This window comes from Coregonus clupeaformis, chromosome 18 (assembly GCF_020615455.1).
Source record: "Coregonus clupeaformis isolate EN_2021a chromosome 18, ASM2061545v1, whole genome shotgun sequence".
NCBI classification, from domain to species: Eukaryota; Metazoa; Chordata; class Actinopteri; order Salmoniformes; family Salmonidae; genus Coregonus; species Coregonus clupeaformis.
Genome location: NC_059209.1, coordinates 26,523,688 through 26,544,528, shown reverse-complemented (window position 1 = coordinate 26,544,528; position 20,841 = coordinate 26,523,688). Strand labels below are relative to the sequence as shown.

The 20,841-nt window shown below is 43.9% G+C and overlaps 1 protein-coding gene across 1 annotated transcript in view; it reads right to left on the bottom strand.

Moving 5' to 3' along the window:
- LOC121530643 (armadillo repeat protein deleted in velo-cardio-facial syndrome homolog) overlaps positions 1–20,841 on the bottom strand; it is a 344,238-nt gene that overhangs the window by 175,871 nt on the left and 147,526 nt on the right. The window contains exons 4-5 of the mRNA XM_041835760.2: positions 15,740–15,839; positions 14,713–14,992 (exon numbers count right to left, since the gene is read on the bottom strand). Of these exons, the coding sequence (XP_041691694.2) occupies positions 14,713–14,937 (225 nt within the window). The 5' untranslated portion in view covers positions 14,938–14,992; positions 15,740–15,839. The remainder of the gene's footprint in view (positions 1–14,712; positions 14,993–15,739; positions 15,840–20,841) is intronic.

Genomic DNA, 20,841 nt, shown 5'->3' with positions numbered 1-20,841 from the left:
TCTCCCAAGCGAACCACCGTGCTTGACGAAGTGGTTGCGCATAGACTCCCAGAGCCTCTACAACACGGTGGAACTTCCACAGTCGCGCTGTAAACACTGTGTGCGAGTACAGGGATGACCTCCTAACGTGTTTCCAGACCATCAGAGACTCTGGGAACTTTGATGCCCCGACTGTCAGAGAGGCGGGGGCTTTGTGAGGATGCTCGAAGACGAGGCTTTCTGTTTTTCCTGGCACTGTTCCACAAGATCATGCCAAATGTGGACATGCTTTTCAGCCAGCTGCAGAAGAGGAACATCGACCCTGTCTTCATTAAAGCACTTGTCCAGAGGTTCACAGACAGCATGCTAACAATCAGGTAAATAACTATATTTACTATTGGCTGATAAAGATGTTGTTAGAAAGATGAATAGTTCACTTACAACAGTTTAAAAGCCTAAATGTGTCTGGTCATCAAAGTGAGTGATTATCATAGAGCCGTCACAATTATATTTGTTTTAGTATTTTAAAAGGAAAGAGAAGACACAATCAGACGTTGATAATAATGCAGGAAAGTACTACACAGTTTGTAATAATTATTCAGGTGTCCACCAGGTCAATTTCTAGAAGAGGCCTAGTTGTTATTGAAGATTAACTTTATTGCTAAGTGCACAGCAGAACAAAATGATGTTGCATCCCTCTCACAAATGTAATAGAAAAAGGCTTTAAAACGTAATAACATCAGTTAATTATGTACATCACAGGTTAAAAGCAGTTACTAGACATAGTTTGTGTGTATATACACACTATCTGTCTGTCTGTCTGTCTGTCTTATATATATATATATATATATATATATATATAAAAGTCACTGGTTGTGTGTTGAGGGGGAATTACAGTGAGTTAAGAAGTCTGATTGCAAGTTATCAAATTAAACTTTATTTTTGGACCCAGGGCCTCAATTCCCTCTTTGTGTGGGGACAGCGCATCTGACGAGCAGCAACAGCCCATCAAGCGACGGAGGATGCTGGGACCAGGAGAACAACAGAGGTTGGCTATAGAGGTAAGTTGTGATGTAATTGTCAGTGTTTCCCCCTAGAACTTTTTTCAGGCCTGGTAGTATGTAGCCAAAACCCTGAACAATCAGCACCTTGGTAATCATATACTTGAGTTGGACATAGGCATGTGTCAGTCAGGATCACTTGCATCAAAATAGCTTAATTGCAAATTAAAGCTGATGATGTATCTTTTACAGGTATGTGATACCATCCTGAGTCATGCCAAAGAGAGGTTCTCCTTCACCCAGCACCTCATCAGCGCAACACTATTGCACGGAGAGTTGTTCCCACAACACAGTGTGAAGTTCCCCGATACAGCGCTTGAAACAACCGTGGAGGCGTACCCCATATTGAACAAGGCCAAGCTCAAAACCGAACTGTCCCTCATCTATGAGAACAGTGAGTTCAAGGCTTGTAGTGGTGCAGTGCCCCTGTACCAGTTCTTCATGGAGAACAACCTTCAGAGCACTTTCACAGAGACTGCCAGCCTCCTCAAGATCCTCATCACCACACCCATGACAACTGCTGAGTCAGAAAGGTGCTTCTCTACACTGAAAAGGATCAAGACCTTCCTGAGAAACAGCATGACACAGGATCGCCTGAACGCTCTGGCCATGCTCTCCATGGAGAAGAAACTTGTCAGGGACATTCCTGACTTTAATCAAAGGGTCATTGAGAGGTTTGCCACTCAGAAGGACAGACGGGCAAAATTCCTGTACAAATAAGATGACAGACACACACACACAGAGCAGCTCTGGCCGCATGTTTCTTTGTATATAGTTGACCTTAGCATAAAAAAATCCAGTTATATATGGTACTCTAGAAAGTCTTAATAGTGTCTTTGCTAATATTACTGTATATATGTTGTTTTGTATCAATTAATTGTTGCAGTTCTGGAGCACATTAACAATTAGTCACATTTAGTATGATCATAAAATACTGTATGCTATTCTTCCAGTCAAAGGTTTGAGTTCATCCACTTGATATCCATTTCTATATTATACATCCTTTTATACAGTGTAAGATTTCCTATAAACTTTATAATAATTTCATGTTATTGTCCACTTTCCACTCTGTTCTGACAGCATGCCTGTTGCGTTGCCTGTTTACTACCAATGGTGAAAAGTTCACTTTAAATGCAAATGAAAGGCTTGGGTTTGTGTAATATGTTTTTGTGTAAGAATGCCTCAACTTTTTAATATTGGCATTAAATAATTACTGAATGTTTCACTGAGCACTGCTGTCCTGCAGTTTGTGTTAAAATATATCGCGATGGTTACAGGAAAAAAAAAGTATGGCACAGCCCCACCGAGAATATTTTTCACCAGCCGCCACTGGGTACAAGGTATTTGAGGTAGATACTGTATGTACATGAAGGCAGGGTAAAGTGACTAGGCATCAGGATAGACAATAATAAGAGTAAAATAAAGAACAGAGTAGCAGCAGCAAATGATGAGTGTAAAAGTGTGTGAGTGTGCGTGTGTGTAATGTGTATGTATGTGTGTTTGTGTTGTGTCGGTATGCGTTGTGTGTGTGTGCATATGTAGTGTATGTGAATATGTGTGGGTTTTGTGTGGGAGTGGCAATGTAGTGTGTGTGAGTGTATATGGTGTGTATCACAGGAGGTTAGTGGTACCTCAATTACATTTACATTACATTTTAGTCATTTAGCAGACGCTCTTATCCAGAGCGACTTACAGTTAGTGAATACATTTATATATATTTTTTTTATACTGGCCCCCCGTGGGAATCGAACCCACAACCCTGGCGTTGCAAACGCCATGCTCTATCAACTGAGCTACATCCCTGCCGGCCATTCCCTCCCCTACCCTGGACGACGCTGGGCCAATTGTGCGCCGCCCATGAGTCTCCCGGTCGCGGCCGGCTGCGACAGAGCCTGGATTCGAACCAGGATCTCTAGTGGCACAGTTAGCACTGCGATGCAGTGCCTTAGACCACTGCGCCACTCAGGAGATTGGGGAGAACTGGCTCGTGGTAATGGCTGGAGTGGAATGAGTAGAATGGTATCATACACATCAAACACATGGTTTCCATGTTTGATGCCATTCCATCACCTCCGTTCCAGCCATTATTATGAGCCGTCCTCCCCTCAGCAGCCTCCACTGGTGTGTACTGTATATATAGTTGAGTGATTTTGCGTAGGGTCAATGCAAGATAGAGTCAGTGCAGATAATTTGGGTACCATTCACTGACTATTTAGCAGTCTTATGGCTTAGGGGTAGAACCTGTCTCGGAGCCTGTTGGTCTGAGAGCCGATGCTCCGGTTCCGTTTGCCGGACAGTAGCAGAGTGAACAGTGTATGGCATGGGTAGCTGGAGTCTTTGGAAATTTTCCGGGCATTCCTCTGACACCGCATGACATAGAGGTCCTGGATGGCAGGGAGCTCGGCCCGAATGATGTACTAGCCTGTCCGCATCACCCTCTGTAGTGCTTTGCGGTCAAGGGCGGTGCATTTGCCATACAAAGTGGTGATGCAGCTAGTTAAGATGCTCTCGATGTTGCAGCATAGTCCCGTGTAGCTCAGTTGGTAGAGCATGGCGTTTGCAACGCCAGGGTTGTGGGTTTGTTTCCCACGGGGGACCAGTATGAAAAAATATTATGCACTCACTAACTGTAAGTCGCTCTGGATAAGAGCGTCTGCTAAATGACTCAAATGTAAAATGTAAAATGTAAATATAACTTTTTGACGATCTGAGGGCCCATGCCAAATCTTTTCAGCCTCCTGAGGGGGAAGAGACACTGCAGTTCCCTCTTCACGACTGTGCGGGTGTGTGTGGATCACGTTAAGACCTTAATGATATGGACGCCAAGGAACTTGAAGCTCTCGACCTTCTCCACAACAGCCCAGTCAATGTGGATGGGGCGAGCTCTCCCCTCTTTCTCCTATAGTCCATGATCAGCTCCTTGGTCTTATTGACGTTGAGGGAGAGGTTATTGTCCTGGCGCCACACTGCTAAGTCTCTGACCTCCTCCCTGTAGGCTGACTCGTCAGGCCTACCACCGTCACGTTGCCAGCAAACTTGATGATGGTGTTGGAGTCGTGTCTGGCCACGCAGTTGTGGGTGGACAGGGAGTACAGGAGGGGACTAAGCACACACCCCTGAGAGGCCCCCGTGTTGAGGTTCAGCGTGGCAGAGGTGTTGTTGGCTACCCTCACCACCTGGGGCCGGCCCTTCAGGAAGTCTAGGAACCAGCTGCAGAGGGAGGGGTTCAGTCCCAGGGTCCCTATTTTTTTATTTTACTTTACCTTTATTTAACTAGGCAAGTCAGTTAAGAACAAATTCTTATTTACAATGACGGCCTACACCAGCCAAACCCGGACGACGCTGGGCCAATTGTGCGCCGCCCTATGGGACTCCCAATCACGGCCGGTTGTGATACAGCCTGGAATCGAACCAGGGGGTCTGTAGTGATGCCTCAAGCACTGAGATGCAGCGCCTTTGACCGCTGCGCCACTCGGGAGCCTAGATAGGTGGGTGCACCAGGACAGACTGGAATGAAGTACATACACCAGAGAGGGATTTGATCTGAAGGATGAAGGTCTGAGTCACCCAACCCACAGGAATATAAATAGCCTGCCGTACAAAAGGCATCTCTACCTCTGTCTCTCTGTATGTCACAAAAACACTGGGGCACAAGTGATCAACCGTAAACTCTACACCAATGGAATTGGAATGTCAGAGAGAGAGATCAGTACAATATAGCCTAGCTATGTAGACGAGCTAGACAAAGAGAAAAGAGCCAGAGAGGAAGGGGGGCCACATACAAAACGAGCGTCTGCGTTCCAAATGGCACCCTATTCCCTTTATAGTGCACTACTTTTGACCAGTGCCTATAGGTCTCTAGTCAAAAGTAGTGCACTATATAGGGAATAGGGTGCCATTTGGACGCATACAGTGTGGGGAAGAAAAAAATCCACACTGCCGCCGTTTCACAGAGAGGTGATGACACATTTACGGGAAGCGAGAATGTTCCTCCTAATTACACTGGGAGGAGAACGGAGGGAGAGAGGGGTGGAGGGGAAGAAGGGAGGAGGAGGTGTGGTGGACTGAGGCTCAATGTTAGGCTGCAGGTGATTTACGAGAGGCCAGGGGCTCCTGGGCTCTGCCAGTGAGGGATATACAGTGGGGGAAAAAAGTATTTAGTCAGCCACCAATTGTGCAAGTTCTCCCACTTAAAAAGATGAGAGAGGCCTGTAATTTTCATAATAGGTACACGTCAACTATGACAGACAAATTGAGATTTTTTTTTCCTGAAAATCACATTGTAGGATTTTTAATGAATTTATTTGCAAATTATGGTGGAAAATAAGTATTTGGTCACCTAAAAACAGGCAAGATTTCTGGCTCTCACAGACCTGTAACTTCTTCTTTAAGAGGCTCCTCTGTCCTCCACTCGTTACCTGTATTAATGGCACCTGTTTGAACTTGTTATCAGTATAAAAGACACCTGTCCACAACCTCAAACAGTCACACTCCAAACTCCACTATGGCCAAGACCAAAGAGCTGTCAAAGGACACCAGAAAAAAAATTGTAGACCTGCACCAGGCTGGGAAGACTGAATCTGCAATAGGTAAGCAGCTTGGTTTGAAGAAATCAACTGTGGGAGTAATTATTAGGAAATGGAAGACATACAAGACCACTGATAATCTCCCTCGATCTGGGGCTCCACGCAAGATCTCACCCCGTGGGGTCAAAATGATCACAAGAACGGTGAGCAAAAATCCCAGAACTACACGGGGGGACCTAGTGAATGACCTGCAGAGAGCTGGGACCAAAGTAACAAAGCCTACCATCAGTAACACACTACGCCGCCAGGGACTCAAATCCTCCAATGCCAGACATGTCCCCCTGCTTAAGCCAGTACATGTCCAGGCCCGTCTGAAGTTTGCTAGAGTGCATTTGGATGATCCAGAAGAGGATTGGGAGAATGTCATATGGTCAGATGAAACCAAAATATAACTTTTTGGTAAAAACTCAACTCGTCGTGTTTGGAGGACAAAGAATGCTGAGTTGCATCCAAAGAACACCATACCTACTGTGAAGCATGGGGGTGGAAACATCATGCTTTGGGGCTGTTTTTCTGCAAAGGGACCAGGACGACTGATCCGTGTAAAGGAAAGAATGAATGGGGCCATGTATCGTGAGATTTTGTGTGAAAACCTCCTTCCATCAGCAAGGGCATTGAAGATGAAACGTGGCTGGGTCTTTCAGCATGACAATGATCCCAAACACACCGCCCGGGCAACGAAGGAGTGGCTTCGTAAGAAGCATTTCAAGGTCCTGGAGTGGCCTAGCCAGTCTCCAGATCTCAACCCCATAGAAAATCTTTGGAGGGAGTTGAAAGTCAGTGTTGCCCAGCGACAGCCCCAAAACATCACTGCTCTAGAGGAGATCTGCATGGGGGAATGGGCCAAAATACCAGCAACAGTGTGTGAAAACCTTGTGAAGACTTACAGAAAACGTTTGACCTGTGTCATTGCCAACAAAGGGTATATAACAAAGTATTGAGAAACTTTTGTTATTTTCCAGCATAATTTGCAAATAAATTCATTAAAAATCCTACTTTTTTTTCTCATTTTGTCTGTCATAGTTGACGTGTACCTATGATGAAAATTACAGGCCTCTCTCATCTTTTTAAGTGGGAGAACTTGCACAATTGGTGGCTGACTAAATACTTTTTTTCCCCACTGTATCTGCCTGCATGCCTGCCGTCGCTATAGCACTGTGCCTTTGTGTCAATTGTGGCGTTGCAGGGTGTGTCGGTGCGTGCGTGCGTGCGTGTCTGTGTGTTCGTGTGGAGAGCGGTGTGGTGTAGTGCCATCCCAGGGCCAGTCTGAGGTCCATACATCTCACCCACCGACAGCACTGAGATCAAACGATGCACCGTTCCTCTAAAGGAACCTCATAACATTTGCACAGGACAGGGGTAGTCGGTAGTGCACCCCGCCCCAGCCCATCTCTAGCTCAAATGCCCATCTCTATCTCACTAGCTATACTGTCTGAATACTAACCAGATCAAGTTTCTATAGGGTGCCACCACCATTCCCCCCTACTGTGGCAAAAATCTATTTACCACAGTAGGAAAACATACCTGGTATGGGACACAAATGGCACCCTATTCCCTACATAGTGCACTACTTTTGTCAAAGGCCCATAAGGCTCAGGTCAAAAGTAGTGTACTATATAGGGTACCGTTTGGAGCTCAGCCTTGGTTTAAGTGTGTCACTGGTCACTTGCTGTGAGTGAATGAATGAGAATTGAAAGACATGCTTTGTGTCAGTGGTTCCTGGAACACAATATACTGTGTGATAGCATTGTCTTGATATTCTTCAGAAGACATCAATGAAAAAAGGCTCAGAAATCCCCTAGTAGCACTTTAGTAAGTGTTCGATCACAATGAGTGAGAGAAAAAAAGTCATCTGAAATACAGTATGTCTTGGGAAATAGGCAGGCTGGTGTTTACAGAAACCATGACCTTACTAATGCACAGTGACGGTAGCACAGCATGTGATAATATAACATCTTCATTAACAATTCACCAAACATACACTGGACCATGACAACACAGCTCAAACAATCTGTATTAAAATTATCGTTGTGTTTTCTCCATTACCCTCTGTGTGTAGCAACAACAGCTAAACCCAGTCAGCTTAACAGGGATGTTGATGCTAGCTTATTCCAAAGCAGTGAATTATTTATTGTTTGTCTAGTTTTGACCACCATGCTGATGTTCCTCTCCACAGGACATCCATGAATTAGAGAGAGGAGCTCTTTGGAGCATGCTCAAATACACCAGTCAACAGCAGGATCAGGACGGGTCTCCTCCACCTTACCCCTACCAATCAGACAGCCTTTACAAACCTCCCTGTCTACTCTGGGGAGTCCAGTAACCCACTGTTGACATTGTGTTTACACAAGGTTATCTCTCTCTCAGTACACAAAACAACAGGGGCAAAAGTGCATCATTGTATGAACCATTTTGGTGATGAATTTTGGAACATGTTGGAACAACATTGTCAAAGGCTTGCATTGAAAACAACAAACCTGAGAGCCAAGAGAACAATAAGGCAGAATAGAAAACAGCGTCCGCTGCCAGCAATAGAGTCCTAACACTCTCTGGAGTTGAAGAGAGCTCTTTCTAAATCAACGGCTAATCACTTTCATTAAGCATTTACTTGCTATACCATTAATCAGACTCTGGCTGCCTCTCCTCTCTGACCCCAACTTTTAATAACAGAGGGGCCCATCGAGGGCTGCCCCTGCGCTGGAGGCTGGGAGCCCCCGAGCTACGATCCGCTGATCCCAAGCCCATTTTAATCCATCATGCACGGAGGAGAGAGTAGGAGATGTGTGTGTGGCTGTGATAGGAGAAGATAGGAGAGAGATGCCTTCTTCATCCTTCATACAACAGAGAGCCGGGTGAGTTTCACCATCCTCATCCCTCATATACAGTGCCTTCTGAAAGTATTCACACCCCTTGCCTTTTCCACATTTTGTTGTGTTACAGCCTGAATTTAAAATTGATTAAATTGATATTTTTTTATCACTGGCCTACACACAATACCCCATAATGTCAAAGTGGAATTATGTTCTTTGAAATTTTAACACATTAATAAAAAATGAAAAGATGAAATGTCTTGATTAAATAAGTATTCAACCCCTTTGTTATGGCAAGCCTAAATAATTTCAGGAGTAGAAATGTGCTTATCAAATCACATAATAAGTTGCATGGACTCACTCTGTGTGCAATAATAGTGTTTAACATCATTTTTGAATGACTACCTCATCTCTGTACCCCACACATACAATTATCTGTAAGGTCCCTCAGTCGAGCAGTGAATTTCAAACACAGATTCAACCACAAAGACCAGGGAAGTTTTCAAATGCCTCGCAAAGAAGGGCACCTATTGGTAGATGGGTAAAAAAAATTAAAGCAGACTTTGGGCATATCCCTTTGGGCATGGTGAAGTTATCAATTACACTTTGGATGGTGTATCAATACACCCAGTCACTACAAAGATACAGGCGTCCTTCCTATATCTCAGTTGCCGGACAGGAAGGAAGCCGCTCAGGGATTTCACCATGAGGCCAATGGTAACTTTAAAACAGTTACAGAGTTTAATGGCTGTGATAGGAGAAAACTGCGGATGGATCAACAACATTGTAGTTACTCCACAATACTAACCTAATTGACAGAGTGAAAAGAAGGAGGCCTATAGAGGATACAAATATTCCAAATCATGCATCCTGTTTGCAACAAGGCACTAAAGTAATACTGCAAAACATGTTGCAAAGCAATTAACTTTTTGTTCTGAATACAAAGTGTTACGTTTGGGGCAAATCCAAACACATTACCTAGTACCACTCTCCATATTTTCAAGCATAGTGGTGGCTGCATCATGTTATGGGAATGCTTGTAATCGTTAAGGACTGGGGAGTTTTTCAGGATAAAGAAATAAATGGAATGGAGCTAAGCACAAGCAAAATCCTAGAGGAAAACCTGGTTCAGTCTTCTTTCCAACCGACACAGAGATGAATTCACCTTTCAGCAGGACAATGACCTAAAACACAAGGCCAAATCTACACTGGAGTTGTTTACCAAGAAAACAGTGAATGCAAAGATGTCATCAAGGCAAACGGTGGCTATTTGAAGAATCTCAAATATAAAAAATATATTTTGATTTGTTTAACACTTTCTTGGTTACTACATGATTCCATATGTGTTATTTCATAGTTTTGATGTCTTCACTATTATTCTACAATATAAATTAAAAAAAAATAAAGTTAGGTGTGTCCAAACTTTTGACTGGTAATGAATATATATATATATATATATATATATATATATATATATATATATATATATATATATACACACACATATACACAGTGGGGGAAAAAAGTATTTAGTCAAATCGAATCAAATCAAATTTTATTGGTCACATGCGCCGAATACAACAGGTGCAGACATTACAGTGAAATGCTTACTTACAGCCCTTAACCAACAGTGCATTTATTTTTAACAAAAAAAGTAAAAATAAAACAACAACAAAAAAAAGTGTTGAGAAAAAAGAGCAGAAGTAAAATAAAATAACAGTAGGGAGGCTATATATACAGGGGGGTACCGGTGCAGAGTCAATGTGCGGGGGCACCGGCTAGTTGAGATAGTTGAAGTAATATGTACATGTGGGTAGAGTTAAAGTGACTATGCATAAATAATTAACAGAGTAGCAGCAGCGTAAAAAGGATGGGGTGGGGGGGCAGTGCAAATAGTCCGGGTAGCCATGATTAGCTGTTCTAGAGTCTTATGGCTTGGGGGTAGAAGCTGTTGAGAAGTCTTTTGGACCTAGACTTGGCACTCCGGTACCGCTTGCCGTGCGGTAGCAGGGAGAACAGTCTGTGACTAGGGTGGCTGGAGTCTTTGACAATTTTGAGGGCCTTCCTCTGACACCGCCTGGTATAGAGGTCCTGGATGGCAGGAAGCTTGGCCCCAGTGATGTACTGGGCCGTACGCACTACCCTCTGTAGTGCCTTGCGGTCGGAGGCCAAGCAGTTGCCATACCAGGCGGTGATGCAACCAGTCAGGATGCTCTCGATGGTGCAGCTGTAGAATATTTTGAGGATCTGAGGACCCATGCCAAATCTTTTCAGTCTTCAGCCACCAATTGTGCAAGTTCTCCCATTTAAAAAGATGAGAGAGGCCTGTAATTTTCATCATAGGTACACGTCAACTATGACAGACAAATTGAGAATAAAAAATCCAGAAAATCACATTGTAGGATTTTTAATGAAGTTATTTGCAAATTATGGTGGAAAATAAGTATTTGGTCACCTACAAACAAGCAAGATTTCTGGCTCTCACAGACCTGTAACTTCTTCTTTAAGAGGCTCCTCTGTCCTCCACTCGTTACCTGTATTAATGGCACCTGTTTTAACTTGTTATCAGTATAAAATACACCTGTCCACAACCTCAAACAGTCACACTCCAAACTCCACTATGGCCAAGACCAAAGGGCTGTCAAAGGACACCAGAAACAAAATTGTAGACCTGCACCAGGCTGGGAAGACTGAATCTGCAATAGGTAAGCAGCTTGGTTTGAAGAAATCAACTGTGGGAGCAATTATTAGGAAATGGAAGACATACAAGACCACTGATAATCTCCCTCGATCTGGGGCTCCACGCAAGATCTCACCCCGTGGGGTCAAAATGATCACAAGAACGGTGAGCAAAAATCCCAGAACCACACGGGGGACCTAGTGAATGACCTGCAGAGAGCTGGGACCAAAGTAACAAAGCCTACCATCAGTAACACACTACGCCGCCAGGGACTCAAATCCTGCAGTGCCAGACGTGTCCCCCTGCTTAAGCCAGTACATGTCCAGGCCCGTCTGAAGTTTGCTAGAGTGCATTTGGATGATCCAGAAGAGGATTGGGAGAATGTCATATGGTCAGATGAAACCAAAATATAACTTTTTGGTAAAAACTCAACTCGTCGTGTTTGGAGGACAAAGAATGCTGAGTTGCATCCAAAGAACACCATACCTACTGTGAAGCATGGGGGTGGAAACATCATGCTTTGGGGCTGTTTTTCTGCAAAGGGACCAGGACGACTGATCCGTGTAAAGGAAAGAATGAATGGGGCCATGTATCGTGAGATTTTGAGTGAAACCTCCTTCCATCAGCAAGGGGATTGAAGATGAAACGTGGCTGGGTCTTTCAGCATGACAATGATCCCAAACACACCACCCGGGCAACGAAGGAGTGGCTTCGTAAGAAGCATTTCAAGGTCCTGGAGTGGCCTAGCCAGTCTCCAGATCTCAACCCCATAGAAAATCTTTGGAGGGAGTTGAAAGTCCGTTTTGCCCAGCGACAGCCCCAAAACATCACTGCTCTAGAGGAGATCTGCATGGAGGAATGGGCCAAAATACCAGCAACAGTGTGTGAAAACCTTGTGAAGACTTACAGAAAACGTTTGACCTGTGTCATTGCCAACAAAGGGTATATAACAAAGTATTGAGAAACTTTTGTTATTGACCAAATACTTATTTTCCACCATAATTTGCAAATAAATTCATTAAAAATCCTACAATGTGATTTTCTGGAGAAAAAAAATCTCATTTTGTCTGTCATAGTTGACGTGTACCTATGATGAAAGGTACACGTCACTGTATATTTTTCCCCACTGTCTTTGGATGCAACTCAGCATTCTTTGTCCTCCAAACACGACGAGTTGAGTTTTTACCAAAAAGTTATATTTTGGTTTCATCTGACCATATGACATTCTCCCAATCCTCTTCTGGATCATCCAAATGCACTCTAGCAAACTTCAGACGGGCCTGGACATGTACTGGCTTAAGCAGGGGGACACGTCTTGCACTGCAGGATTTGAGTCCCTGGCGGCGTAGTGTGTTACTGATGGTAGGCTTTGTTACTTTGGTCCCCCCGTGTGGTTCTGGGATTTTTGCTCACCATTCTTGTGATCATTTATCAGAGATTATCAGTGGTCTTGTATGTCTTCCATTTCCTAATAATTGCTCCCACAGTTGATTTCTTCAAACCAAGCTGCTTACCTATTGCAGATTCAGTCTTCCCAGCCTGGTGCAGGTCTACAATTTTTTTTCTGGTGTCCTTTGACAGCTCTTTGGTCTTGGCCATAGTGGAGTTTGGAGTGTGACTGTTTGAGGTTGTGGACAGGTGTCTTTTATACTGATAACAAGTTCAAACAGGTGCCATTAATACAGGTAACGAGTGGAGGACAGAGGAGCCTCTTAAAGAAGAAGTTACAGGTCTGTGAGAGCCAGAAATCTTGCTTGTTTGTAGGTGACCAAATACTTATTTTCCACCATAATATGCAAATAAATTCATAAAAAATCCTACAATGGGATTTTCTGGAATTTTTTTTCTCAATTTGTCTGTCATAGTTGACGTGTACCTATGATGAAAATTACAGGCCTCTCTCATCTTTTTAAGTGGGAGAACTTGCACAATTGGTGGCTGACTAAATACTATTTTTCCCCACTGTACACACCTTCATTATGTAATGGTAGGCTCCTTCCACGGTGCAGCCAGCCAGCCAGGGAGATACAACTCCTTAGGATGAGTGTAAAGAGGGGTGGGTCTGTGTAAAACGTTGTGTGTGGCGTTTCGCCCCAATTGACCCCCCGATGCAGGGAGACGGGTGACGGGCCACAGCCTTTCACCTTGGAGCCACAACAGTGAGCCGGCTGTGAGTGATAGCCATGCAGTGATCCGCCTGTAAAAGAGCTAATTCACTGGCTGTCGTATTAAGCAGTTCTCGGTAAATCATGCACGATTTATGAGTATGAGTGGGCATCAACAAGTCAGGGACTTGGTTCAGGCGAGGCGAGGGGGGGAACAAGGCTTACTCAGCTGGGAATCCACATACTGGCACCAAATTATCCCTTACTCAGCTGGGAATCCACATACTGGCACCTAATTATCTCTTACTCAGCTGGGAATCTACATACTGGCACCTAATTATCCCTTACTTAGCTGGGAATCCACATACTGGCACCTAATTATCCCTTACTCAGCTGGGAATCTACATACTGGCACCTAATTATCCCTTACTCAGCTGGGAATCCACATACTGGCACCTAATTATCAGTATTTGGGGCTAAACAGGCAACGAGCCACAGAAATGAATGTTGGCACAATCTATGAAAACTAAATGCATTTTGAGTTAAACATTATGAAAGCAGTGCATGCAGGGAAATGCCCATCCGCAAGAGTCAGGAGTTTGCGCTGTACTGTAAATCAATGGGCCGTGGATGGTGACCACTGACATTTCAGCGGATCATGTCTGCCTCACTTCACATCTCCTTCAACACATTCCCAGCCAGAGAAGTCAACAGCACTAAGCACTCCCAGGCAATGCCCAAACAAGAGCCAAAAGGTCCATGTACCCCAGCCAGGGACTACAGCTCCACTCCCAGGACCCAAACATCATTCAGCCAAGGACTGAGTCACCAGCACTCCCAGCCCAGGCCCAGAAAAGGCCCAAATGTCCTTCAACCTCAGCCAGAGCAGTCACCACAGCTCCACTCCCAGGCACCAACCAGGACCCAAATGTCCTCCAGCCACGGGCAGAGCTGGATGAACAGACACAATCCAATTAGCAGCAAGACCACAAGACAATGGTGAAGTTTTGCATGGCCCGGTGCCCCAGGTGGGTGGAAATGTCACTTAAGGACCAATGGAATTGTCTAAAATGAGCACACTCTGCTCACCCGGGGCCCCGGGCCATGGTAAACTAACTCGACCATTATCAAAAAACACTGGATAGAAGGAGACGGGATTGGATTGGGTGGTGGTGGTTTGTAGGTGAGAGGAGATAAGGAGAGAGAGTGGTGGAATATCATCCCCCCTTTAAAGAGGATGCGTCACCACACCACACCACATTGTAATGTTTACGTCACCATCCAGGCAGCACAACAGATATAATACAAGGGCTTGGATCAGCCACCAGACGCCCAGGAGAATGAGAGATGATGACGAAGAGATGGTGACGATGATTGCAATGAGACAAATACACATACACAGCTCAAATGGAGGGGGATTGGATAGTCGGATCAAGCAGGCAGGTAGGCGGACAGGCAGGCAGGCGATTGAGGCGTGCTGGCATGATTTACCTGCATCACCACCTGCTGCCAGGCCAGGCGTTGGCTGTTAGGTGGCAGGTTAGCGTTAAGCCCAGTCCCTCCCAGCCTGTCAGGGGGTATGTCGGAATGCTCCAGCTGCAGGGAGACGTGGCGTCGCTCCTCCTCCAGGGCCCGGGTCAGACGCTCGAAGCGCGCCTCCTGCTCTTTCACCGAGGCCAGGATACTGGCGGCCGAGCGCACGTCATAATCCTCCATGGCTGAGGGTGACCCGATGGCGTGAGTAAAAGGGGTTGGGTTGGACTGAGCTGAGCTTCGGTGGGGCAGCGGTCAGAGAACAAGGGGAGAGGGGGTGGAGAGAGGGAAGACGCACCAGGTCATTACAGACACTCAACCAGTCTGACATGGTTGGCTTGATGACTGTATTCTACTAAACATGAAGATGCCCATGAAGAAGTTGGAAGAAGGAAAAAACACTTATTCAAATGTGTTGCGAGACCTTAGTTACAGGAAAATATGAGGAGGATATGTTCCAAATACAGAGACGAGACAAATACACGGTTCCACATGCTGTACATGCCAAAAACATGGATGAGCCTTGCACACAATTACATCCAAACAATAGTCTCTCACACTCTTTTACATAGACATTTGGTGGTGGTTCAGGATGAGGTGAGTTTCCACCTGGTGCTATCAATGCAAATGCTAATTTGCAGTACATGCACATATACACCGAGACCCACAGTACATTACCACAGGCATACATAACCAAGATGTCCAAGCATGCTCCACCACAACTGACTTGACTTGTCATCCATGCCTTTACCATACTGTTCCACTCACCCATCATGAGCTTCAGTAAACAAATGCAAAATGATATGTAGCCTACGTCACTGTCAAACACTGGTGTCCATAATAGATGGTGGAATGATATCAAGGGGGTTGATCGCACAATAACAAATGGAAGTAAATACAGTCATACACACAAGTGCGGGCGAACGTGCGCACACACACACACACACACACACACACACACACACAGGGTGTTATGAATACACACCTAGTAGATTAGTAGACTGAGAGGAGTTAGATAACAGACATCCCCCTCTCTACCGATAGTAAAAGGAGTGGAAGAGCCTGATGGCTAGAAGGAAGAAAAGCTAGAAAAGGAGGGAAGGTAATAAAAGATGAGAACAGACAAGGGTTAAACCAGAAATTACATCATTGTTTTCAAAGCCCAGAAAATCAAGTGGAGAAAAAGAGCAATCACTAAGCGACAACAAAAACATAATACACAGTCAACAACGCAGACACTGTATTACATCTGAAACCACACAAGGACATCCATCAACTCATCCTTAAATTAGCTACAACAGAGAGAGTGAGAGAGCGAGAGAGTGAGAGAAAGCGAGAAAGAGAGATAAAGAGAAAGTTAGCTTGGCAGGAGATGCAGATGTGTTGATTAGAATCCTGAGCAGGTCGGATTGCAGTGTGTGACCATGTGCGCGCATGTATGTCTGTAACCAGAACTCCCTGTTCTCCATATAGGAACCAGTGGGTCAGAGAGAGAGAGAGAGAGTGGGTCAGAGAGAGAGAGAGAGAGTGGGTCAGAGAGAGAGAGAGAGAGTGTGGGTCAGAGAGAGAGTGGGTCAGCGAGACAGAGAGAGAGGGTCAGAGAGAGAGAGACAGAGAGAGATGGTCAGAGAGAGAGAGAGAGAGAGAGAGAGAGAACCATATTCCCTTTGACGCACACAATCCCCTTTTGATGTTTGTTTCTGGCTCATCATTTATTTATCCAGAATGGAGATCAGTATGACAACACTCTCATAGCAAAGCAGTGTGGAGGAGCCCACGTCATTTGAAGTTGAGCTCCATGCTGGTGACGGGTCAGGGAGTGGTGAGATGGGATGAGGGGTGTGGCGGTATTGGTGGTTGAGAGGGCTTTCTCATGTTTGTTTTCCCTCTCCACACAGACAGACATGAGAGGCTATGGCCACCATCACACAGCCTCAGCTGTACTTTTCAGGACTATTCCCTTTCAAAGAGATCTGTCAAATGGGGGGTTACTGGATATTTTTTCCACAGCTTTCATCATCAAAACAGTGGTTCTGGTCTATGGTAAATACTATAATAGGGTGATTATTCACGAAACTAGAAAGAAATCCATAGAAGGGTCTTTTGGAGGAAGGATTATTGACATATATTTGACATTTGTATCTTAAAGCATAAATGAGAAATCATTAATTGAAGTTGGGATATTTGTGACATTTTGGCCTTTCCAGGCCTCCTTTAAAACTATAATGTTTTATCTGTAGGTGCTACAAAACAAAGCTGGTGTCATATGAAGCTTTACCACTTTCTCTGTTATATGAGTTGTATTTTGATTTCAATAACACTTCTTACATTAATTTATGAATATTAAAAAATATATACATGAAATACATACATTGAAAATATAACATTTTTGATTTGGCTAATTATTATTATGTATTTTTTAATCGTAAAGCTGATTAGTTGATTTATCTAAAGAGAATGTTGTTATGGTGATACATTTATTTTATGTTTAGCTTGCATTTAAGCGTCAACTAGTTTATATAGGAATTTTGTTAGAACCCTTTTGTAATATTATTTATGCATATTTGTTTATTATCATAAAGTGTATAAATTATGATTAAATAAAAACTAAATAAAATAATGATTTCTATGACACTCCTGACTCCTGTGTGGATTGTGTATCTCTATTTGAACCGCTAACTAGTCAATATATTGTTGAACATAATATACTCTACCGGCCTATCAAATCCCACTCTGGAACTCTCTGCTAGTTATAAAGTTATGGCCCATTTTGTACAGGGAAATTGGTATAGTAGGCAATGTAACCAATCAGAGCCCTCCTTTTACCTGTATCATTAAACATCCTGCAATTCACTCTCATCCTTTTTCATTCACTCTGTTGGTAATATTTACAAATTGGCAGAGGTGTGGACTCAAGTCACAAATTTCATGAATTGAGACTCGACTTGAGACTCGGTTTTGTAAAGTTGTCACTCATTTTGTGACACAGAGTCTCCGTGGATTACTCTCCACGCAGCCAGAGACAGTAGCCGCAGCACTTGCAAAAACAAAAGAGAGACAATTTCAGAATGTAACAGACTGTTACTACAATTTCAGGTAAAATGTTGTTGTTTTTTTATCAGGAAAATGTGATATTACATTATATTATTATTTGTACTGTTAGTCCACGAGACATTTCTGTTTACACTGCCTTGCACTGAGGGGGGAAACTGTTGGGCGAGTGTCGTGCGCTACCTCTAGAGGTAGCGGTCGAGACAAGTTTGCAAGTTTACATTGCAGTATATGTGTAGCCGAGGGTATTTTTGCGAAAAGTCTAGTAAGTGTGAAGACCCTCAGAGTTTACACAGCAGATGTTTACTAATGGTCTGGGGCTGAGGGGAGTGGGAGAGGAGAGCACTCCAAGGTCTCCCCATGTTTAACCCCATCCACCAATAACCAACACTCCTGTTATTTACTACACTAAGTACATGGTAGAACACCCCTCAAAACACACTGGGAGGCCAAGCATAGCATTTTGTGGTGACGATATTATTGGAGAGAGGGGTTAAATCATTTTCATAATATTAAAAGCTAAAATAAACATTAAAATGTCATTAACCTAATTCCACAAAGGATGTGGTCAATTTGACTGCTCTAAAGGTGTAAAAATGAAAAATGAAAATTAAATTCAGTGTATATTCTATTCCACCACAGAGCGAATGCAAAATGCAGCACCTTGCTCTGAGGCTGACTCCTGAGTCCCAGTTATACTGGTGTGGGGCTTTTGTGGGGAAATGTGTTTCAGCACAAACCCTGGGCCTGCATGATGCTAAAAATAGCTGGGTAATAAATGTATTCTCACGCCACGTGGCCACAATTCCAGCGTGCTGGTATTTCTGAGGGGAGATGAGATGCAGCAGCCAGTCAGTTGCTGCCTCACTTCAAAAGACCCCCCTGCCCCTCCACAGGAAAACTCAGCTATAAATCGTTACCACCACATTGATCAGGTCTCCTCATTTTACTTTTGGAATAGGTATTGGTCGTTATCAATAAAACGTCACAATAAGGTACAGAGCGTTCGATTTGCCTGCTGGGGGGCAAGGAGATGCCCAGCTCCGCTAAAACCATTGACAACTACGTGCCATTTTCAAGGGATTGTTAAATAAATGTTAACTATTTTCTTGTCATATTATCACCTCTTGAAGAGCATAGTCAGAACTAACATTTGTTGATTATTCCATGCAAAACCATTGCGCACATTTAGCACTATCAGAGTTATAGCCTACTGCAAGTAACTGCATGCTAATTTCAAATACGTGAGGGTAGCTTCAGGATATCTCTCAATATTGGCCACCATTAATTGGATATTTGAGTGATATAAAATAAGTGAACTATACCTGACAAGTATGAGTGATTTAGGTGAATTTCCCATCCTTTGTCGGCTCTGCCTGTCAAGCAGCCGAAGGGCGCATTTGCCGTGGACATCTTAGCTGATAATGTTTACCTTGCAAGCTACCGGTAGAAACTTTGTACAGTTGGCTAAACATAGTGGTAAGTAGACCTATGACTACCTAGCGAAGTTAGCTAACATGATCACCTTTTGAACATTGTTTTTAAGAGTGTTTAATCACAATTACTGCTGACAAACATGATAGGCTACATTGATTGATGGACCACGTCAAATTGGCTAGTTAACAAGCTAACTTTCAGGGGATAAACTTATTTGATTTGCTTGCCATCTATAGTGGTGTTGACAGTAGTCCAACTGACAACTTTACCAGGACAAGGACTTGCCGATGTCAAGCTCTTTCCAAAAGCCAATCTCTGATGAAGCAAGCTAAATGATACATGCTTAGCTAGCTACATGCCAAATGGATAGGATACCCTCACGTATCTGAAATTACATTATAAATTGATGTTTACTGATCATGAAAAGCATGTAGTTACTTGCTGTATAACTGATGATAGAGCTAAATGTGGAATAATCGGAAATGTGTAGTTCTGACTATGCTCTTCAAGAGGTGACGATAAAACCAAATAGTTATCAAATGTATTTAACAATCCCTTGAAAACAGCATATAGTTGTCAATGGTTTTAGCGGAGCTGGGGGACTCCCTTGCCCCAAAGCAGCCAAATCGAACGCTCTGCACTGTATTGTGACGTTTTATTGATAACGACCTATACCATTCTAAAATGGAATGGCAATACAAGGACTCTTGTCATTTCAGCATACATCATCATGATGAGGCCCTTCACTGTTTAGTGTTCAGCCTTGGGCATTCAAATGCACCTATAGCCACCCACATCCACCCTAACACCCCCTTGAGAGTATAGGACGAACATGATAAGCACATTCCTGCTTCTGCGTTTGAGCCTTAGCCCAACCTCCTGAAGTGTCATAAACCAAGGTTGGATTAGTATTGGCTTGCTTCATTAGCATTTTAGCCTCCTCCAAAAGAGCTTTGAACGCTACATTAAGACGTTTCCAGTGCAAATTAATTAAGCCCCACTTTGAGAGGACTCAACCAGGAACAAAGAGAGAGCCTGGCTTTATATTCCATTATGGAGGCACCCCCAAACCTAGACGTGGGGTGGGCTGAGTGGGAAGGGGGTGTAGGGGAATCGGTGTGTGTGTGGGGGGGGGGTATGGGTAATGGGGGGGGGCACCGTGATGAGGGTAATTGAGTGAGACCATCAGTGCCCGGTATCTATCCAGAGACACTCACCTGATTAGGGAACTGGTGCCACTAAATTCCAACCTATGCACTTTTAGCGCTGACTGCCAATTCCTCCCTTCTAGGGCCCATAATTGCGGCTTAAATTAATTCCTTGTCTAAACCCATCTGATGCCCATCTGATAAGGGAGGTCTCAATGGTACAAAGGGCTACTTAAAAACACCTGCTCCTGTGTATGTTTGTGTGTGTGTGTGTTTGTGTGTGTTTGTGTGTGTTTGTGTGTGTGTGTGTGTGTGTGTGTGTGTGTGTGTGTGTGTGTGTGTGTGTGTGTGTGTGTGTGTGTGTTGGGGGTCTGAGCTCGCTGATGGATAATACATTTTAACAATTAGACGCCAAATTAGAGACATTAAGGGGGCATCGCACAGATTCAAA